At 37.7% G+C, this 24069-nt stretch overlaps 1 protein-coding gene and 1 long non-coding RNA gene across 7 annotated transcripts in view; one reads left to right on the forward strand and one right to left on the reverse strand.

Moving 5' to 3' along the window:
• Positions 1 to 1197: 1197 nt before the first annotated feature.
• CAB39 (calcium binding protein 39) overlaps positions 1198 to 24069 on the reverse strand; it is a 63037-nt gene continuing 40165 nt past the window's right edge. For all 4 annotated transcript variants that reach the window (XM_045030786.1, XM_045030785.1, XM_045030787.1 and 1 more), the window contains 7 exons: positions 18408 to 18572; positions 13950 to 14068; positions 10955 to 11123; positions 10104 to 10163; positions 9343 to 9408; positions 6055 to 6198; positions 1198 to 3772 (listed from right to left, as the gene is read on the reverse strand). In XM_045030786.1, coding sequence (XP_044886721.1) covers positions 3584 to 3772; positions 6055 to 6198; positions 9343 to 9408; positions 10104 to 10163; positions 10955 to 11123; positions 13950 to 14068; positions 18408 to 18572 — 912 coding nt within the window. In that variant the 3' untranslated portion in view covers positions 1198 to 3583. The remainder of the gene's footprint in view (positions 3773 to 6054; positions 6199 to 9342; positions 9409 to 10103; positions 10164 to 10954; positions 11124 to 13949; positions 14069 to 18407; positions 18573 to 24069) is intronic.
• LOC123377644 overlaps positions 13426 to 24069 on the forward strand; it is a 47846-nt gene continuing 37202 nt past the window's right edge. For all 3 annotated transcript variants that reach the window (XR_006582261.1, XR_006582259.1, XR_006582260.1), the window contains exon 1: positions 13426 to 13639. This is a non-coding gene — a long non-coding RNA (uncharacterized LOC123377644). The remainder of the gene's footprint in view (positions 13640 to 24069) is intronic.

Genomic DNA, 24069 nt, shown 5'->3' on the forward strand with positions numbered 1-24069 from the left:
ATTTGCAAACACAAATCAGTTATTGTGTCTTTTGTACAGCACTCCTTTGCACCTTTCTCAAGAGTGGCTTTGAAAGTGCCATTTAGGATCATTCTTTTATAAAAACGCAACATAAAAACGGCCATATTGGGTCAGACCAATGGTCGGTCTAGCCCAGTATCTTGTCTTCTGACAGTGCAAACTGAAGACGCTTAAAAGCGAGTGAGCAAAACAAGGCAATTTTCAAGTGATCCATCCTCTCTCTGTCCAGCCCCAGCATCTGGCAAGGCTTAGGGACACCCAGAGCCTGGGGTTACATCCCTGACCATCTTAGCTAACAGCCTTTGATGGACCTATTCTCCATGAACTTAACTTGGATTCTAAAAAGAATTAGAGACAGTTTTTGCCTTCAGAACATCCCCGGTAACAAGTTCAGCAGGTTGACAGTACGTTTTGGGAAGTATACTTCCTTCTGTTTAAGCCTGCTGCTTATTAATTTCATTGGGTGATGCCTGGTTCTTGTGTTATCAGCAGGAGTAAATAACACTTCCTTATTCACTTTTTCCACACCAGTCATGACTTTGTAGACCTCTGTCATATCCTCCCTTAGTCTCTTTTCCAAGCTGAATTGTACCAGTCTTTTTAATCTCTCCTCATATGGAAGCTGTTCCATACTCTCTTCTCTGTACCTTTTCCATTTTTTTGGGGACATGGCAGCCAGTATTCAAGGAGCGGGCATACCATGGCTTTATATAGCAACATTATGTCTTACTATCTCTCTTTCTTAATGGTTCTGTCTTACTATCTCTCTTTCCTAATGGTTCATAACATTGTTAGCTTTTTTGACTGACACGGCACAGAGAAAACACATTTTCAGAGAACGATCCACAATGACTCCAAAATCTTTCTTGAGTGGTAATAGCAAATTTAGACCCCCCTCATTTTGTACGTATATTTGAGATGTTTTTCAGTGTGCATTACTTTGCATTTATCAACACTGAATTTCATCTGCCATTTTGTTGCCAAGCATCTAGTTTTATGAGATCCATTTGTAACTCTTCACAGTCTGCTTTGGATTTAACTACCTTCAGTAATTCTGTTTCATTTGAAAACTTATGAGTCAGAAGTGATGCGGCATGTACTCCTTTAAGGCACTAAAGAGGTGAGTGTTCAGGTCCACATGTAACTTGACATTTTCAAACACAATAAAGCACATAATGGATTTTCTTCAAAATTTTATTTCAATTTAAATTATGGGGCCAGCCAGATTTTCTGGTAAGAAATGCATTTTTTCTCAGAAGAAATGAAATACTTTCATGGAAGTAGAATTACAACTGTATACATCAATATTAAAAAAAAACAACAACCTCACATTAAATAACTTTTAGTAATATCTTTAAGCCTTCACACAGATGAGAAGAAACTACTTCCAGTACAGCAGAATTTTTTTTAATATGAATAGCATGTCAAATGATCTTAAATTTAAATACAACTTTTTCTTGAATGCCAACATTCAAATGCTTTCATATGTTAAAAAAGTTATCATATTCACTGTTTCCCAGTCAGAGAGAGAAAAACCAATACCCCAATCCAAATTTCTTCACTTCTTTACATATATAAATTTTAGCATTTCTACATTTTTCTAAAGTGGAAGCCTTGTGTGTTATGGAGAATAACTTGGCAAATAATGTTTTCTTCCACTCAACTATGATAAACCAAAATATAAGACTGCTAGTGCTGAACTATAATACCATCTATTGGCCAATTTTGCCTGCCTACAGAAATGATTTTAAAAACAGAGATCTCTCATTTTCAGTAAGATTAATTTGCTATTTTCCAGGAGACAATATGAATCAGTTTACAATGGACAGATTAAGAACCTTAAAGAGATCAATGACAATATTAAGAGCCATTTTATATTACCAGAGTGAAAATACCCAATTTTCTGGAGCTATTACCTGATTTCCCTCACAATGGCTTCAAAATTAGCTAAAATGTCAATCAGGGGTTGCATCTTGCTATCCGAAAATAATTTTAATTAGTAAGAGGACAGGAAGCAATGAGCAATTTTATGGCATTCTCAATCAGGTTCAGCCATACAGAATTTGAACGTTCCAACTCCAACTCATAAGTTAGTTGTGATTTTAGCATAATTATAAGATGAATAGATACAATTTTAATGACATTGTTTACAAATATTTAGTATATGTTTTTTGTTATGGTCACAGTAACAAAAGCCAACATGGTGCAAAATCTGTTTTTTTTTTATAAATACTGATAGTTTGCAGCATTTAAGAACAGGACTTAACAAAATTAAATCATTTTGTTACAAGTAGGCCATCTATGAAATTATTTTTCTCGAAGTCAAGGGGAAATTATTCACTTTGATAACTATAGTACTGAGATATCTACTGCAAGAAAGCAAAGGTGGTCTCTGTAGACTCCCCAGAAGAAAAAGGAATCAATATTAGTTTATCATAATCTTGACCATTTACAGAACACAGCACTAATTTAATTGAATAAGGCCAATATTAACCAGTAAGAATACAGATTAAAGGATTCCAGTTCTATATTTTAGCCTAACCTAATTGATGGCACCCCATTAGATAAGTGAATACATATAAATTGTTTTTTTCCTTTTGATGCTGCAGTATTTAAGAAATGTTAAATCAGCATTCTCAGATGATCCAAAGTATTCAGCTACATATGAGCATTCATTTTGCAGAACTCAATATTAAGTAATAGTTACAGACTAATACAATAACATTCCTCTGCTGTACAAATTAAATCATATTTTTAAAGAAATGAGCAGCCTAGGAGTTATATACAAAAGAAACCAGCAAGCATTGTTGAAATGAAATGCAAAGTGTCTCTGCTAGCTCTACTGTTTGAAATACCTTCAAAGTAAAATTAACAAAACCCTTAGAACATATTTCCAAGTTTACAACTCAATTCTCAGAAAAATCATATGTCAAAAAAAATCTATAAAGCAGTGAAAGGCATATTATATACATTTTCCTTATGAACCTCAAGATTTCACTCTTTTAAAAGTTGCTAAATTGAGTATTTGCAAGACAACTGTTTATCCCAACAAGCTCACATCTTAGATACATTTCCCCTTTGATTACAAGTAAAGCACTGCACATTTTTTTTTTAAATCAAGGCATACAATTTTATACTACGGTGCCATGTATGCACAGGTCACATTGTGCTCATATCTCAAACAAGGTAAGTGCAAACATATGATTTAATCAGATTTGCAAGCATGCAACCTGTTGCTTAACTACATTAATACCTTCTTTCCTAAACCAAACTATCATCTATGTTTGCTTTCATGAATCTAGTATCTTTTTTTCCCAGTACTCCTAAAACAAGCAGTGTCTTTGAATTCTGAAATGACACAAATATCAAGAAAGTCCACATTGTGCAAGAAAGCAGCAGCTATGTTTTTCAACTTGGACTAAAAGAGAAGAGAAAACAAAAACCGTTCACTGAACAGCAGAATAGCAGTAATGTTCCTCATGAATTGATAAGAGTGCCTGATGCTGAATATCTAACAGCAAATGCTGAATTTGGGTTTAATATTTTAGGGGTTTATTGGAGATTAAGCTTCTTGTTGTGCTGGTCTCTTCAAATCCCTGATCTGTTTAACTAAATAGGTCTTCTCATCATTAAATTGTTCGTCCTCGGTCCTGTCATTCTGAAACTTGCTGAGGAACTCAATAAGTTTGGTCTGGTTCTTTAAGAGGATATCTAATATAGGCTGTGTCTTGTTAGGATTGGCTACAAACACCTGCAACAAAAGAAGAGGGATTTTAGCACAGATACAGGAAACAGAAGGCTCAGTTAAAATTATACTTAGCTAATAAAAAGTGAGATAATGGTTTAAAATAGGGCTGTCAAATGATTAAAACGAATTGCAATTAAGTCACGAGATTAAAAAATAGTCACAATTAATCAATTTTAATTTCACTTAATAATAGAATACCAATTTAAATATATTATAAATATGTTGGATGTATTTCTACATTTTCAAATATATTGATTTCAATTACAAAAGAGAATACAAAGTGTACAACACTCATTTTATATTATTTTTTATTACAAATATTTGTACTGTAAAATGATAAAGATGGTATTTTTCAGTTCACCTCAGACAAGTACTGTAGTGCAATCTCTTTATTGTGAAGGTGCAACTTACAAATGTAAAATTATTGTTGTTGTTTTTACATACCTGCACTCAAAAACTTTAGAGCCTACAAATCAAAGCATGAAGGAGCACGTGAATGTTTAGCATATCTGGAACATAAATACCTTGCACAGCCAGCTACAACAACAATGCCATACAAATGCCTGTTCTCACTTTCAGGTGACATTGTAAATAAGTAGGCAGCATTATCTCCAGTAAATATAAACAAACTTGTTTGTCTTAGCGATTGGCTGAACAAGAATTAGAATTGAGTGGACTTGTAGGCTCTAAAGTTTTATATTATTTTAGTTTTTAATGCAATTACATAAGAAATAATAATTCTACATTTGTAAGTTGCACCTTCACAATAAAAACATTGCACTACAGTACTTGCATGAGTTGAACTGAAAAATACTCTATTTTGTTCATCTTTTTTTACAGTGCAAATGTAATAAAAAAACAAAGGGAGCACTGTACACTTTGTATTTGTGTTGAAATTGAAATCAACATGTTTAAAATGCAGAATACAAAAATATATTTAAATTGGTATTCTATTATTGTTTAACAGTGTGATTAAAACTGATTAATTGTGACTTTTTAAAATCTAGTTAATTTGTTTTGTGCTCATCACTTGAGTTAACTGCAATTAATTGACAGCCCAAGTTTAAAATTATTAATGTTTTCTCTCCTAAATATCTGCACATGAAAAAACAAATGGAATATTTAAGAAGATTAATCTGAAATGAAAACCAGTTTTATATGTTATTGAGGTAGAGACTGAGGGCCCAATTCTGATGTTAATGGGAGCTGCCTGGTCATGACATCCTGAAGGAGGCACTCAGCACCTCATAGGATTGAGTTCTGTAGCAGGTGCATGATTTTATGTATCTAGCATCATCGTTAGAGAGACTAGAGATGGTTTAAAACCTTTCTGCAGGGTTTTTCCTGAATGGAACTAAGTCCCCAACCTATTACTAATCATTAGTTTATGTCTACTATTAATAAAAAGGGTAACTTGTTTTGACAACCATGATTTAGATTTTTCAAAACTGATCAGTTGATTTGAAATACTAGATGTATCCTCCATAGTACTATGTAGCATGACACAGACCTGTTTAGAATCCTCAGAATGATGTTGAGTTATGCTCAGAAATCACAGCATGCATTCATCCCCTTTCATCATTCTCAATTCATACAGAATTTTAGAAGAGGAAGGTTATGCTAACAATAACCATACAAAACCATTTAGCATTTCCTGAGTAAGGACTTTTCAGCAAAAGAAAGAATCAAGTAGTTTTTCAGAGCAGACAGATCTGAGGTTTGCCATCATTATCGACTAACCTCACTACCTGTGTAAACGAGGCACACTACAGAAGCTATTCAATGGTTCTATGATTTTCGGTACTGTCGAAGAAAAACTCAGTTCTCGCTTTTTGTTTGGGTGCAGCAAAATCAAATACTTTATTATTTCTCCAGTAATTACAATGGAGGGAGAGAGTGCCATAGGACACAGGGTCGCCCCAGTCCTGGACAGGTCTCTCAACTGGTAAACAATTATATCAAGCCTTTATACCTTTGTTACAGACAATTTCTAGCAATCATGGAGACAGTAAAAAGCAACAAATACATTTTGTTTATACATAGCAGAAAGGCTTATCTTATTTGTCTCACTCCTAAGAAAAGCAAGCCTGCATTTTGGTTAGTGATTGCAAGGTCGTAATAACTTTGTACACAGTTCTTGTCCTGTCGCCTCGCACTATCTTTGCTCCTACAAGTCTCACGTCATTAGGGTTACAGTATGGCCTGACTCTTGCTAACTGACTGACACGCATTAAAATCCGCTTCAAATCCTTATTGAAGCTTTCCCTGCTTCCACAGTACCATACCTTAAAGACATGAAAGGCCTCAAACTGAATGTTGCGACTCTTGTCTCGTAGAAGGTTCATCATTAGTTTCAGATTTTCAGGTTTACTGATGTATTTTGTCATAATTGTAAAGTTGTGTCTGTCCAATAGCAATTCACCAAGCAACTAAGGGTGGAAAAATGTGATAGAACGATGAAGTATTACGGAAATCTTATGAGTTCAAATACAATTTTTATCATAGGGGTTGTGAAGCACTTTGAGTAATTGACATCTGTCAATACAAGAGGCGTAACAAACTCTTGGTTCTCCTGACTCCCAGTCCAGGGTATTTTGATGTGCTGCTTTTTCCATTCTCTCTCTCAGCATGGCTGAAAAACTGCCTACCTTTCTGTCTCCCCCTTAGCCTGTGACTCCACTACCACTTTTGTCGGTAAAACTTTTGTCGGTCAGGGGAGTGAAAAAACACACCCTCTGACCATCACAAGTTTCACTGACAAAAGTGCTGATGTGGACAGTGTTATGTAGGCAGAAGGGGCTCTCAGTACCCCCATAACGAATGCCCTTTGCTAGGTGATAACTAGCTACTGTACCATATTTATGCTCAATATGTCTGGTATCTGAAACGGATAATTCGATGTTGTCATAAGTCAGCTACCCACAGTCAAGGTATCATCCTCCCCCCCAGTTTTATAAATAAGGTATGAGAGGATCTGAGAGGTTGCACAAGACCCTTTCTGCCAGCGCAGTCTCTACTATAACAGCTATAAAAGAAGAGTCATCCATGCAGCCATGCTACATTGCACAAAGATCAGGCCAAATCTGTGTACTTGGCTCTGGAGTCTGTAAAACAGGATTATCCCTACATGGCCATCTCTACAAAGCACTGACACAGACAGAATAGTCTTTAATTATAAAACCTGATACTGTACGTAATGCTTTTGTGGTTAAGGCACTGGGACTGGAATATAGGAGGAACCAGGCTCTATCCAGGGCTCTACTATCCCTGTGTGTGATGTTGGGTAGGTACTTTTCAGGTGGTGGTCACTAATAGTTACAGTCTTTGGCTATTTTTGCATCATCTTACTTTAAAAGGTAACGTTTGCTTTTTAAAAAAGCAAACTTTAACCTAAAATAAAAAGAAAATGAAACAATATAAACACATAATTAGCACTATGACAATTATATTAGTGTGTAATGAAATGGATCAGCTCTGCTTTTTAGTCCTTTGTTCCACTTTTGAGGTTCCCAATGCACACTTAATCTTCGGAAATTGATCTTTTCGACTACATCTGTTTTTTTTTAACCACTCAGAAAAATATTAAAAATTCTCTAGTAAAATGATTACAAAATGAAAACACTGACCTGACCGTCTATACATATTTCAAGTCTGAAATTACCACCCAACCATGCAAGCATATCTAATAATGTGGGGGAAAAGGAACCTGTCTCTTATAATCTACTAACACTATACACAGTTAAAAAATAACAAAAGAAAATTCCAAAAGAGAAAAAAAATAAACAAACAGTTATGGTTGCTTAACAGGAAACCCCCCTATTCACAGTGGTGCTGGAACACTTAATAGTGGGGTGCTGAAAGAAGTTTTTATTTTTTACCTAATGCCTCCCTTTATTCCTGTCCACGCTGCCCCACCCTTCAGAGCTGGGGCCGAGAGCAGGGCCATGTCTCCGGGAGCAGGGGATCCGGGCAGGGCTAAGGGGGCCAAGGTTGAGGCCACAAAAGGGCAGCTGGGACCCCGCATATGGGGCCCAGAAGCAGAGTCCTGGGTGTGGGGCTGGCACTCAGGGACCCGAGAGTAGAGCCCAGGCCACGGGGCCAGGAGTGGGAGCCTGGGAGTGGAGCCAGCAGATGGGGCCCCAGGAACAGGGAGCTAGCAGACGGGGCCCCAAGCACAGGGACGGGGCCCCAAGCACAGGGACGGGGCCCCAAACCCTGGGCGCAGGGCCCCAGGAGGGCGGCCGGGGAGCGAAGTCCCAGGTGCAGAGCCAGCAGCTGGGACCCCACATAAAACTTGGGGGTGCTACAGCACCCCCAGCACTCCTCGTTCCTGCGCCTATGCTGACTCAAACACTTAGAAGCAAGCATGTGTGTCCAGTTAACGTGTCTTTCTTTAAGAAATCAATCCCCACACACTGCACTGACCCATCTATAAGCAAGTCCCATACACTCCAACATGCACTTGTAACTGATACCTGACAACTGTGCAATACCTTCACTCCAACCTCATACTTCCCTATGGAAAATTAACACATCCCACAACTGACCAGCATGGATGTTTAATAGATATTTATGCTGATGTTGCTGTGGTTAGCGATTATATCTATTTAAGTGTATTTTATTAAATTATGTACCTGGGCCCTAAGTTTTGCAGAAATAAGTCTACAACTAATCAGTGCTTATGCTGGTACAACTATTCCCTCATGGAAAAGGGGATAAATTGTACCAGTATAAGGCACCTTCACATCCCTGATGATATACATTATACCAGTGTAAAAACTGTGCGCAGAGCAGTCTAAATCATTCCTTGGACAGTTTCACCCAATACCCTGACTGAAAGCTCTTTGGTACATGCGCTGTCTTCATGTGTGTTTATACAGTGCTTTATCACAATGGGGCCCTCATCCCATTTAGGCCTTTGGGAGTTTCTGTAATATAAGAAGATTGGTTTTTGTGAAGACTGGCTATTATATTCAATGAAAGATCTCTCTTGCATCCTCAAACTGGAGAACTGTGGTTTACTGTCAGCCAGGTGTCTCCAACATCGAGTTGTTTCTAGCTACAAAATTTTCAGTCAAGAAATATCACTCTGTACAGATACCCCACAAATAGGGATGGATGTAAGTCCTGGAGGAGCCCTGCTGCTACCAAATCTGTGCCTCTGGGATAGGTAAGGGAGCCCCTACTGCCATATCTGGGGGAAAATGGGGGCCCCCTACCCACTGCTCCAGCCTCTTTGGTTCTGCCTGCTGTCCCTGCTTCCCTTGGGCTCCACCCCTGCAACCCTAACCTGACCACCATCACTCCAAGTGGAAGATAGGGCTATGCTCCAAGTGGCACAGGTGCCCGTGTTGCTGTGCGCCCCAGATTGCTTTGATTCAACCATGCTCCCAAGTGATGAAAATAAACTCTTCGGCAAGTCCACAAATAAAACCTTATTAAAATAGTTATTGAAATCAACTATTTTTACTGTTTTAAATTGGGATCCAAACCAGTTATTTAAATCACTTCACCCTGAAATTGAAGTAATTTTCTTGGGGGAAAAAAGGGCACTCAAAGTAAAACTACCTTACCTTAAGTGACTGCCTTTTCGTCACATAATTTTCTGAATGAAGTAACTTCTCATACTCACTGAAGAACTGAATGGAGAATGAAGAGAAAAATCAGGAACTTTCCAAGTGGCACAAGCCCTGCTTCTGAATGAATTTAACTGGGGGGGGATCCGTAATAGGTATGTAAATAAAAACTTAGAATTCTACTGAAACAAGGTTTGTAGTATTACATGACAGGTTTTCAAAATTCTAACAAGCTTTTTTAAAACTTAATTTCTTTGCTATTTTGGGAACTGTAAACATTTGGACTACCATATAATGAAGGAAGTTATTCTTTAAGCAATAAAATTTTGTAGACTATGAAATGATTTAAGCTTTTATTAATATCAGAATTGGCCAGCAGATGGAGCAAAACTATCAAACATACCTTTGTGACTAAGGCCTCATATAGACAACAGAAAAAATGGGGAAAGGTTCCCTCTAATGGAAAACGTATTTTCACAAAGCTAGATTTTCATCTTTTCAAAATCTTAGTTCAAGTTTTTGATGTTGAAATGCTGAGAATTTTAAAACAAATTTCTATTTTAAAAATACTATGGCACAAAAAAATGCCAACCTAACTTTGACTAATGCAATACATAAACTGTCCTTGGTAATTCTTAACTAAGAATCCAAGCAATACGACACAAGGAATGAAAAAGTATTTAAACTTTTTCAATCAAATGAAAATTATTCTGTATCAAACATCAAAAAGTTCTGAGGAATTAAATATATTTACTCACCCTATCATAATGCTGTTCCAAAAATTCTGCACTCAGCAACTTGTGTCTAGTAAGCAAATCCTGAAAAAGTATGTCACGTTTAAGCAATATTTTCAGATTTTTAAAAAAAGTATTTATTCAAATAATAAATATTCATTCTGGATGCCTCTGAAGAGTCTAATTAACCCAAAGAAGGATTTTGATATACTATGGAAATAAAGAAAAAAAGTTGGAATATTGGTATAGATCCTTGATTGTGGCTGTGAAAACTCATAGCACGACTTAGGAAGGGGTCTGCTATATGCTGTACTGGTTCTCAGAGAAATCAGAGCAACCTGAAGGCTCTCAACTTGTGTTGGCTTCCAACAGCTCCAAGGGCTGATACAACTGCTTGGATCACTGGGGCACAGGGAAACTCAGGCCTACTCCCTGCAACAGAAATGACACATACCACCAGAGGAACTCTAAAGCACCAAAGGGTCCACTTATACTATACATTATTTGTACAGTGTTAGCACCTAGAGGTCCCACTCATGAATCAGCACCAATCAGGCAAGGCACTACACAAATAAGATAGTCCCTCCCTGCCTTGAAGAGTTTACAATCAAAGTAAAATTATTAAATTTTAGTTCTGGAATAAATGTTACCCTGAACATAGCACATGTATCCAAAGCAATATCTTATCACCATGTCCTTAGAAGGAAGAAATGTTCAATTGATCCAGCCCCTTTACAGAGAATGTCACAAACTTTGTTCTCTGTCTCCCTAAGCTGACTCCATATGTGACTAACACTTGACATTTGGGATTATATATTTGTGATGCTGGAGAAATGTATGCTACTGTAACTATTTAGATATGGTATGCAAGTTACCTTGAATGTGGCAAACGCATCTGAAGCAATGTCAAATGTTGACATTTCCACATATCTGAAGAAATCATAGAACTGTTCTGACCACAAGATTATTTTAGCAAGTGGTTCATGTCTAATGCATTCTCTTAACATTATTCCACAATTTAGAGCAATTTCTGGAGATTCGTACCTGCAAAATGAGAAGTCTATATAAATACCTTTTAAATGTGGTACTGTAGTACTGCAACTTTATATATAATTAACAATATGCTATATTATGTTATCAAGACAACTTAAACATTTCAATAATTAAAAGGCATTTATCTGCATATTAAGTTCCACTTTCGGATGTTCTACAAAATCAGATGATCAATCTGTTGCTTGTATGAATCACTTGTATAAAATGGGAGCACACGAAACATAACTTTATGTTCAGACTCAAAATCAATGCTCTCTTTTCATAACTGCAGGTGGAACTTGACTCGTATCAGGCTTTTCTAAATGTGCAGTAGGTGCTCTGCAGGTTAGGACAGCAGAAGTTTGCCCTCTAGTGGCATACACAATACACAACTCCCAGTATACTGCCAAACTTGTTCATTTTATATGGAATACTGAGTATGACTTTTTAGGTGAACTTCATAAGTGAACAGACAGCCCGTTCCATGTGGTCAAAAGAATAAGCATTTGCACTGCACGTACACTGTCAAAATTTTGATATACTATGACATACTATACTAAGTAACATCACCTGAAATCTATGGGTCTCTTGTAGGTCCACATATTTAAATCAACATGATTCTGGGAAATCATATATCTTTCAAAGCCTAAACCTTCTGCTAATGGTTGGTTCACATTCACCGTAATATCTTAAAATTATGTAAATTTGGCTATACCGGATGTAACATATGTAAGACATACAACAGATCAGTAAATATTTCTATAAATTAAAACCAACACCTATTTCAAACATTTTTACTCATGCACACACAAAAATGTTTCGTGGTGGCTGTCCTAGGTTATGCTGTCCTAAAAATCAGCAATGTGGTCCACTGAACATGATCCTGGATTTGAAGTTAGAAGATTCTGCCACTGACCAGTCTGACAGTTTGGGCAAGTTATTTTACCTCTCTGTGCCTCTGTTTCTATGCCTTTCTTTGTAAAGCACTTTGAGAAAGCACGTATAAGAATTTAGTATCATTCATTTGTTCTTACTTTTATATTATACTATGGTTAATAACAACCTTGCCTTTTGAATCTTTAAGATATCTTGGGTTCTGTCAAAATGAGACTGTAGAATAGGAAAAGTTAAAAGTACTCTGTGGAACACTGAATTTCTTTACAATTGCAAAGATACATTTTGTTGCTCCTCTAGACGGCTAGGGGGTTCTTTGTGTTCATGAGGAAGCCAGGGATTAAAATGTGCAAAGTTCCTGCTCTAGTTGTAAAACAATTTTTTTTGGTATGTATCAATACTCTGCTGGCTCAGACAAGTGGCACAGATAAAGAGACTAAAGAGACAATGTGACATAAGCATGACACCACACATTTGGTAGGTTTCAGACTTGGCAACATCTCTAATTACTATGTAATGCAAAAACTTTAAGGAAAAACTAAAGAGCAGATCTTTTGTTTAAATATCCAGAAAACCTGTTATTTTAACATCTTATTGCTGTCGTCATGATGTGGCAAACAGCTATTCCAAGGGATTAACTATTTAATCTAATTCTTTATCTTTTCTATAGAATCTTATACCATACCAATCACTGTAGCATTTGAGTACAACTACAGTATACCCCCATTTACCCAAACCTCATTATCCAAATCCCTTTCTTGCCCCTGAGCATGAGATACCTGCCCTCTGCAGCACGTATCTCATGCTGGGGGACAAGGAAGGGATTCAGATAACATGGAGATTTGTAAAATAGAGCAGAGACCCCTGGCCAGTACTGTGAGGAGCAAGATGAGCCCCCAGTTGTGGAGGAGGGAACCCCACTGCTCAATGGCTGAATTGTTCCTGTTCTCCTGATTATCTGAACTCCCAATTATCCAAATAAAATCAGTGTCCCTCAGTCTAATTGGATAATCAGGAGTATACTGTACATCATGATGCATGAGAGCTTATTTGAACAATATCCATCAGTATACATGCTACAGCTACTGATACAAAATTAGTGTTTGAAATGTTAACATTTTTAAAATGGTTTTATGCAAGACATTAGTGAACTTTCCCACCCCAAAATGATAAAATGGGATTGCAACCTCTAATATTTTCTGTTATTCATAGCACAGAATAATAGAAATGTAAACAGTCCATTTTAAATTAGGGATGTTTGTTCCCTAATTTAAAAAACAAAGGCTTTTTACTTAAATTTCTGTTTACACGAGCACCTCTATTTTGGTATGCAGCTGCAGACTTGCTACAGCATAATTGATTTGGCATGATTCCATGATGTAACAATGCAGGTAATACAAAATAGAGGTGGAAACAGCAATCTGGCATGCAGTGAATACACTGAATCATATCTAGAAAAGTTGGAGCTGCTTGATGTCTCTGTAGTTGTATTACCCAATAACTATGAAGCAGGAGCTGCACAGTAACTCAGAGGATGGGACAGCAAGTTCATTTAGCCAGAGATTAGAACAATCATTCAAACACTCGGTAAATAACTAAGATCAGGAATAACAGTTTAAACTCTGGACAACCAAGTAAGTTCAGTGAAAAGGAACAGATTTTATTGTTACATTATCCCAACAAGAATGTTTTTAGCGCAGTATAGTTTTCAATTCTCACCCTGTCACCCTTCACATTAAAGGATTCATATTTTGATGTTCTATTGCTTAAATTATCCACTTGACTTAAGTTACTTTAAGGGAAGTTACAGGCCCTGTGGCAAAATTATTTAAACAAATTGCAAAGGAAGAAGGGACATTTCACCACTCTCACTATCCTGCTTTTACCTGAAAAAACCACTCCAATACTTCGTATAAAACTATTTACACCAAATACTGTACATACCCTTTTAATAACATGAACAATATATTTTGTTGAGTGCAGATGTATTCCACTGTGGGAGTTCTTGTACCAATTTGCCTTCTGAGAATGTTGTTGAAAATTTGAGCAACATCTTTTTTGCCCTGTCAAAAACGTAACCAATTAAGCATATAACATTTAGTACCAGAATGTATAGCAAGAGTTAATACATACATTAATATACATACACATAAACATGACCATTTCACAAAAAAGTTCCCCAAATACTTTGTTTCTCTACATCTATTTCAAATCTGTCACAGCATTCAATACATCATTGTATCAACTTACATTTGGATAGCTTGAATAACCTACTGATAATGTTTAAAACAATAAAACCCCTTTTATACTTCATCTGATATTCCTAGAGTTTCTCTGGATTCATTTTGTACCAAAATTATGTTAATACTATGCCCATTTTTAACAATGCCACGGCCCTGAGTAAGATGGAATTCTTCAATGTTTCACTCTGTCACCTCTCATTTTCAATGTGCATGTGTTCAAGGTCCTTCTACTAGGGAAGACTGAGACACATCTTGGGCTGCAATACCAACAACATGCAGACTGCACTCCAATTTACAATTTTTTTATTGTGTGTTTTCATTTATGATGGAAAACAATAACAATTATAAATAAAGTCAAAGGCAAGTATAACAAAGGCATATTCCTCATATCATATGATCTAGGATAACACAGTCCCCCAGTTTTCTCAATACTTGATAGAAGTGTGGATATGGGTAAGAGCACTATGCTCAAATTCAACCTAGATTATCTTAAATTAAGCTGGTTGATAGCAGTAAGCACTGGAAAGAAAGACAGTAGCTCTGCATGCACCCTATATTGGATGCATGTATCTACCATTTGCCAATACTGTCTGTATCTTTGGAATCATATTCAGTTGATCATTACTTTGGGCCAGTTAGCAGGAGTGCCTAACAGTGCGTGCGAACATTACTTGGAATTACCCTGGAAGAGGACTTGGAAGTTATTTGTTTCTATATGCAGCTCAAGGAGCTGGTTACCACCTTGGGCAGAACAGGATCTAGCTACAGGTCCTGACTTGGCAGTAAAGATCTGTTAAGTAACTCTTAATCATGGTTACTTGAATTTTATAAATCTGAGACCAGAAGCAAACCATTATTATTGATGATCCTTGTTTGTGGAATGAACTTATTCTGGCACCATCTGAATCAGTGTGTAGCAAGCTTTAAGGTAAAGAAATAGACCCCACACTTTATGGAGACTTCCAACAAATATGGCAGAACAACAGCTTATTATTTTAGATTTGTTTTAATTATAGTATTGGACTCCTGACGCTGTGACAATGGATGCTACATGAGTAGAAAATAAACCATTTTTTTAGAAAATCCCAGGAAGATCATAGTCTTTAAAAAATGACATTTTTGTTTGTTAATTAGCACGGAGAGTTTGCTGCAGTATTGTTGTCAGGATATAAGTGTTAGTTTGTTTTGTAAATGCTTGTTTTCTGATTTATAATTCTATTGAAAGCCTGCCCAAAGCAGCATCAGAACCCTTTGTTCTGGTAATGAGTAGAGCAGTGTTTTGAGAAATATAGCCATCAAGTCTCATCCACTAACACTGACAATTTTGCCCAGGATCTCATTATTCCCCCTTTACCGCCAGCAACAGCTCTCCCTCTTTATTCATATAATTGAGCTGGTGGTGGTACACAGTAATTCCAAATATAGTTATTGTTAGAAGCATCTATTACTTCCAAGTGATGTAATGGTCTATTTAACAAGGACACATACAAATTCCCATGTCAACAGCCAGGATTCCCAGAGGTGAAGAGTAAAAGTGTGCCAGCATTGTCGGATTCTACCTCCCTGATGCAAAAAGATTTTGTTTTGTTTTTCTCTTTTTTTTTTTTTAAACTTTTCAAAGGATGCAATTACTCCCACTAACAGATACTTTAATACAAGTCAGCAGGAAACTGATTGACAAATTATTGCTCTTTGAACAGTTTTGTTGATTTCCTTACATGGAAAAATGATTCTACATATAGACACAATTCCAAACAAATGTTAATATTAGAGTAAGAATTGGATGTTTCAGGGCAATTTCTTAATGAGGATCTAAAATAATTTCATTTACGTTAGGGGGCCCATCACCGTGGTATTTAGATTCAAATAGATTGTAGACAGAGTGCAACAGTCAGAAAAAAAATCCCTCTCTATCATCCCAATTTATAAAGATAACGCCCTCAGGAACGATCCATAGTCAAACAAATACTTAGTCAAAAATGTGCACTGATCCATGCACAAATGACTTCAGGTTCTGTCATACCGCCAGAAGGAGCCAAGAAACATCAGCAAAAGCATCTCATCTGTTTTCAGCTCTGGACATAGTTGTCTCAAAAAAATAGTAAGGTCCAATCCACACAGGAGTTAAGAGACTAAAACCAAGATTTTGAATCGTGCTCAGTAACTGATGGGAAGTTAGTGCACGTGGTGGTGCATAGGTGTGCTGACATCAGCCCACAAAATTAGGTAAGCAAATTGCCACATTCTGCATTAAAGAGCATTGCTTTAGTCCAAGATGAATGGCTCTTAACATGACCTGAAAAAGAGCTCTGGAAAGCTTGTGTCTCTCACCAACAAAAGTTGGTCCAATAACAGGTATTACCTCACCCACCTTGTCTCTCTAATATTCATCTCAGCAAGGAAAAGCCACATCCTTCTCAGGTAACAGAGCAGTTGGGAGTCCAAAATAGAAGGCTATTACCAACCATCAGCAGCCCCCTCAGACTGAAATGTACAGCTACCTTTAATACAGAACAATCCTACGCAATCCCATGCCATTACAGATCTAATAAAATCAATTTGTACACAACCATTTTCCATTACCAGAAGAATGCTTCCCAAATAACCAGAAAGACTAAAAACTGGACTGATAAAGATCTTGAAAGTCAGCAGAATCCAGATGTAATTTCTCAATATCTTATCCTCAATAACCAGGGACTATCTCAATTGCTTTCACTCTGAATTTCCTTGGGTTTTTGTTATATAGAGACATATATGTGGTGAGAAAAAAAATTCCCATCAGTTTTTATTTTCAAAACCCTTTTTTATGGGGTACAATTTCTAGTTAAGACTTTTCTTGTTAGAAACGCTGACAAGTCACTTTTAAAACAACTACTTGCAGACTCTCATAGCTTGAAAACTCGGGTTCAGGTTTCTGTAGGATGTGTTAAGTTTTATCTCTGCATTAATCTACTCTGGAATGTACCTTATAGGAAATTCAGTATATGACAGATATAAAGGATCAAATGGTAACAGAATCAAACAATATTCTGGGGTGTTGGGGAAGAAAGTTAACTTAATTCTGGAATGTAACGCTACAACATCCCTTTAGACTGTTGTGTTTGCTTCATGGCCAACTTTTTTATGCACAGGACAATTTTACAGCAATCATAATTAGCAGGATAGCCTAGTCAAGACACTAGAATTCTGAGCTCTGTTTCTAGCTCTGCCATAGACTTCTTATGCAACTTGTAGGAAAGTTAGTATTGGCTTGTCTACACAGCAGAGAGGCGTGGGTGTGTCACCAGAAGGGTCTACATGGAGCAGTCAGAGCACAACACATTAGTGCACTCTACAATTCACATCTCATAGTCCGCAACCCGCTACCACGTAGACAAGCCCTAAATCAGACTGTGCCTCAGTTCCCTAGCCATAAAATGAGGATGATGATAATACTTCCACACTTCAGAGTGGTGTTGTGAAGACATTAATTATTGTGTATGAAGTGCTCAAATAAATACTGTTGAGCAACAAATGAAAACTTACAGAAAGATAAAATTAAGGTTCATATTTTGGAGTGATCAATAAAATCTGACTTTCCTGTCAAAACAGAAAAATGATTAGGGAGAATGTAAAAAAATATACTTTTGTTTCCTATAGGGAGAGGAGTATTAAAGATTTAAAAAATGGCTAATTAGTGGCAGCATTAATGAAAACTTTTTAATTAATTGATAAATGAGAATAGTCATATGACTCAGTATTATACTGTAATAACTCAAAAGGGATTTAAATAAGACTATGGGCATTATGGCATTAATACAATCTAGGATTTTAATCTCTGAACACAGCAATTAAATTACATTAAAGATTAAGCAACACCTCTGTTAGAGTTCTAGGATAAAGATTTGAGATATTCATCTACTTTTCATTTTTTATGTGATCTATCCTTCCAAACTCCTCAGAAATTTAGTCTCACGCATCTGGTTAATTTACCAAGTAGTTCGTATTAATGTTTCCCAATTAAATCTTAAAATACAACTGCTATCATTAGCAGCATTGAAAAAATAAAAATTGTGTAGCTAGGAAGTGAACCTCTTACTTTAATTAAATAGGAATTCTGATGGTCAGAATGCAACTTACCATGTGTGTGGCTCATGAAGTTTTGTAACTATTTTCTTACCTCAAAATCAATCAGTTGTAAGTCAGCTACTAGGGTGCTAAGAAGACCACTGTTGTACAGTTCTTGAGCAAGCTGTGCCACAGCTTCTGTTTGTGGCTCTTTTTCATTTGTGCCATATAATATCTCCTTCATGGCAACAAGATTTTTTGAAACTTCTTCAGTGGCCTGAAGAAACAAAATAAAGAGTAGATATATATATAATCTGACCTAGAGGCAAGATGCAAGAGACAGTTGACAATACAGTAATTATGTTATCTACAATGAAAACATCTTCCCTTTCCTCATCCTCTCAACCCTGAACTTACAGAAACCATTTCAGTAATAATATAGAGAAGATAAGGAAGAGCAAAATTGTTACCAATCTGTAAAATGGATTTGTACATGTGATCAACCCAGAAAACATTACCTGGAAACATTCCCATCACTAATAAATTGCTCAGGTAAATACATTTCTATAAACTGTGTGCCTATCGAGTCTCCTTTATGCTGTTAGGCTTCCATTCCAGTCAACAGGAAAAGAACATTTCCATTTCTGTTGATACGAATCTGAAGAAGCAGAGTGCTTTCCTTCCAGCAGATTTCTTGCACTAGCAAATCTCATCACCAATATTCAGGGCAGTCCTCAAGTAACAGAGATGTCTTCAACTGCTGGGACACGTAAGCTTGTGTCTTTGTAGTGCAGCATGCCCGACTGCATCTCTGAGGTCTACAACGATGGCTTTGAACAGTTTACAAACCAAGCAAAGGTAGAGTAGGCAGGTTACTGTCTGTTCTCCAGTGGGTTCTACAGTCACTCAAGTGATGAAAGGACCTGACCAAAATGCATCAGGTATTGTTCAAGAGGGGGTCTTGACCCCAATCCCTAGGAGTTGCTTTTCTCATCTCATGGATGAAGGGTCTTTTGTATGTGTATCCATTGACACCATTACTGTTAAAAGGTTCTCAACAAGATCAAACAAGAATTGGCCAGAGTACTACTGATTGCACCAACATGGCCAGGACGAGTTTGGTCTCCTTATCTAATCAGGATTCTCTTCTCACCCTCTGGTCAGTCCTCTTTTACTGATTCAAGATGTCAGTCGAATATGTCACCCCAACCTACATATTCTAAGGTTCCAAGAATGGTTCCTCAACAGTTGTCAGGACTAGAGATATCTTGTTTGTCAGAGGTACAACACGTTTTATGAAACAGTAGAAAAGAATCTACAAGAAATATCTCCAGAAATGCAAACATCATCATCATTGGTGTAGCAGTCAGATTTCGCTGACTCACTCTCCTCTTCCTACGGTATTGGATTACCAGTTGGAATTGAAAACATTTGGTCTTTCTACGAATTTCATTAGGGTTCACTTAGTGGCAATAACAGCTCTTCCTTCACTCACCCATACGAGGTTTTTCCACTCTTCCCTCGTCCAACTATGGCAAGATTCCTAAGAGGTTCATCAAATCGCTTCCCATAGATCAGAGACCCTACACCTAGCTGGGACCTGAACCTAGTCCTTAATTGCCTTATGAAACTTCCTTTTGAGCCACTAGCTACATGGTCTTTAATAGATTTATCAATGGAGAATTGGGGGCTTTAATGTCAGACCCCCGCATTTGTAGCATTCACCACAGAGTAAGTGTCACTGCGGGCCTATCCAAGATTTTTACATAAGGTGTCCCCAGAATTTCATGTTAATCAAACCATTTATCTCTTCTTTGCCCACCCCCCAAAAAAACCAACATTGGACTAGTCAAGAAGCCATATTCCATTCCCTAGATGTCAAGAGGGCATCAGCCTTTTGCCTAGATAGGAACAACCCATTTAGAAGCTCTCCTAGACTATTTGTATCCATAGCAGACACAAGGGTTCAGTAATTTTGAAACAAAGTTTAGAGGGCATCTCCAGTTGTATTTAGATCTGTTGCAACAGAACTTGGGGTTTGAGAGTAATAGCATTCTACAATAGCACTGTCTGCATCTATAACCTTACTTAAGGGTATATCAACTGCAGACATCTGTAGAGTGCCAAATCGGTCCTCTGTTCATGCTTCTGCTAGTTATGCATTGGTAGACGTGACAAGATCAGATCCTGCTGCAGGCAATGCAGTTGTCTCTTCCATACTGAACACTGCTCCGAAACTTCCACTTCCTTAGGTGGGTACTTCTCGGGAGTCACCTGATGTGAAGCACCCACAGCGACACTACTCAAAGGAGCAGTTACTTACCTCTGCAGTAACTGGACTTTTGATATTCATACCTCTGTGGATGCTCCACTACTTGCCCTCCTCCTGCTCTGCTTCAGTGTCTCCCATGTGGGACTTTGCGATAGAGGAGCTGAGGCCAGTTCACCTGCGCAGCCCTATACAGCCTTGGTGCAGTGCAAAAGATGTGTGGAGACATGTGCAGGCTGAACAGACACTGCTACCAAAAATCTCTGATCAAAGGTGCAGGGTGCTGGCGCACGTGAAGTAGAGCACGCACAGGGGGACACATCTTGAACTCCAGTTACTGCACAAGATGAGTTACCTCTTCATCAATGTACTACAGACAATTGTAGTTCTTGGTGTTCTAAGGAGAGCCTTCCCCTAGGTTATGGTATACTTAATGATGATCTTAAGTCAAACAGTCAGATCAACAAATTCTAGACCTTGCTGCTCACCAGTCAGAGGGAACACACGATTGCATTTGCTTGCAGACTGGAGCTGTTTGTTTTAGGGAGTGAGGGAAAATTAGGGACAGTCTTACACACAGCTTTTGTATCACCAGAATATCTATAGAGAAACAGACATATTTAAAGCAGTACAACTCTCCAGTAAATGATTTTTTCAGACAAAGGAAATGCAGATGATCTAATCTACCTGAATTTCGGTAAGGCATCTGATACAGTTGCACATGGGAAATTAGTTAAATTGGAGAAGATGGGGATTAATAAGAGAACTGAAAGGTGGATAAACTGGTTAGAGGGGAGACTACAACGGGTCATACTGAGAGGTGAACTGTAGGGTGGTTACCAGTGGAGTTCCTGAGGCATCAGTCTTGGGACCAATCTTATTTAATATTTTTATTACTGAACTTGGCACAAAATTTGGGAGTGCGCTAATAAAATTTGCGGATGACACAAAGTTGGGAGGTATTGCCAATATGGAGGAGGACCAGACTATCATACAAGATGATCTGCACAACCTTGTAAACTGGAGTAATAGAAATGGAATGAAATTTGATAGTCCCTACCCTGCATGACCTTCCTATTTTCATTAACAACAAGAATTTCTGCTATAAGCTGGGGACTCATCAGTGACAGTGGATGAAAAAGACCTGGATACATTGGTGTTGATCATAGGATGTCTGAGCTGTCATGTGATGTGGCTGTGAAAAAGGCTAATGCAGTCCCAGGAAGTGGGAAGTTCTGGTCTCTGTTTAAGAAAGAAGAATTCAAACTGGAACAGGTACAGAGAAGGGCTACTAGGAAAAAACCTACCTTATGTCAGGTGACTCAGAGTTTGGCTTGTTCAGCCTAACTAAAAGAAGGCTGAGGGGAGATATGATTGCTCTCTATAAATGCATATCTATTTAGACACCTGAAATCTAAAATTGGCCTCCACCCTCTATTCTTTTTGAGTGTATAGACTCCCCTTCCCCTGTGCTGGTTCTATTTCTCCTAAAAGGAGAAGTGAGGTCACCACTTGTGCCAGCAATTGATCATGAAAGGGATCCCTGAAAAGGGATGGGGAGAGAGAATGGGTAGAAGGGACAGATTTGAAATGGATAGCATAACCAATTGTTATGGCTTCCCAAACCTATTTGTCCAATGTTATGTTCTTCCATGCAGCCTAAAAATAAGAAAGGTGACATCCAAAAGGACGAAGGAGGGTAAGGTGTTGCAGCTGTAAAACCTTATTGATTGGATGATTGAGACTCTTTACTAAGCCATCAAAACTGTGGCTTGGAGGACACAGATAGCTGAGATGTAGATGCAGCTGAAGTATTTTGTGCCATTTATGGTGGGGTTCCTATGTAAATCTATCTGCCTGCTGCAGACACAAACATTTAGCCTAGACTATCACAAGCCCTAGACACAGCAACTCAAGTTTGCTTGCTCAGGGTCATATCAGTATGCACTACTGATGTTTGTGACAAATTATCAAAACAGAAACTGAACACTGGGACTGACTAAAGTCTGGATAAAGGATATTAAAGGATCCCTGAACAGAAGCTGTCACGCTGTATGGAGTGGCTCATTACTATGAGTGCCTATCTCAGGGCTGACTATCAGGGAAAAAAAAGAGTAGACACCACAAACTGATGGTATGTTCTGTAATTAAATTTAACCAAGCTAGTAACCAATGTGAACTCCTGGATCACTATACCAGTCTTACCACGGAGTCACAGAGAGTCCTCCAGTCCTTTTTGCCACCCAGACAAACTGAACTTTGTGATAAAAGGTTATTAAAACAAAAAAAATCACACCACATCAGGTTTCTCCCAGTCCCAAGGGACTAGTCCCTTATCCCAGATCTTACACCAAAGACAATGCTGGCAACCAAATCTATAATAAACTAAAGATTTATTAGTAAAGAAAAGAGACTTAATGAGAGGTTGAAGCGGATAAAATATAACAGATAAATCACAGTTTGTAACTCCATATGATGGCAGAGATGTAAAACTGCCAGTTTCCCAAAGTCCTTCTGGGTCACCCAGAATAATTCTGGGAATCTTCATCTTCTCGTTCACATATTCTACCCTGTTAGAATCCAAACAGTCCAGATATAAAGGATCTTTCTTTGAATCCATATTTACAGTATCTTCACACAGAAAGCAAACTGACAGTGTCTCTACCCACATGGGCTTTTCCTTTGATGAGTGTGGAATGCACTTTGAGTCTTTGACCACAATGCCCATTTTCTTTGGAATTTGCACCTTTTCTGATAAAGTCCTTCATTAGTATTCCCAAGGCTTCTTTCATGTCTGATGAGTTATTTAGTTACAGCGGTATTTACAATGTAAATGTTTGCTATTACATTATGACAAGAACAGATAAGTGAAAATAATGCAAAGAATGTTCCATTAGTTTTCATTAAGTTTAAACACCCAAACTTTTTGCACTGGCAACCCATTTCATAAAGCAAGCCTCTGAGTTCAATCCCCCTCTCGACTCCCAGTTTGAAAACCCCTGCCCAATACACTCTCATACAACTAACCATTACTTTGAGCTACACAAGTGAATTGACCTGAATATACTTTAGCATGACCTGGTCAGCCAGCGACACAGAAGCTACAACCAATAAAACTGTTTCAATTAGAATCATTAGATATCTCCTGTAGGTAGCTCCTTCGCTGACAGTGAACAGAAAATAATTAGCTGGAATGTTCCGGGATCCCTGAGGCTGGTGCATGCTTAGGTGAGACAGACTTCGATCCAAGGTACAGATGCCACAAAAATATTGAGATTAATAACTTTTTCACTATACTCAGAGACACAATGGACACTCCTATTTCCCAGGCACGAGAAGATGGTAGTTGCAGAGAGGATTTGTTTTCATTCATCATTATCTTTTCAGGGTATGCTTGCTCTTCAGAGTAATGAGAGTCTCTTTACACAAGTTGTTTTTATTGGAGCCACTAAAGGAGTAGCCTACGAGGCTTTACATGACATTCTAAGACCAAGCAGTTTGACAT

The sequence above is a fragment of the Mauremys mutica genome, chromosome 9 (genome assembly GCF_020497125.1).
Source record: "Mauremys mutica isolate MM-2020 ecotype Southern chromosome 9, ASM2049712v1, whole genome shotgun sequence".
Lineage (NCBI taxonomy): Eukaryota > Metazoa > Chordata > Testudines > Geoemydidae > Mauremys > Mauremys mutica.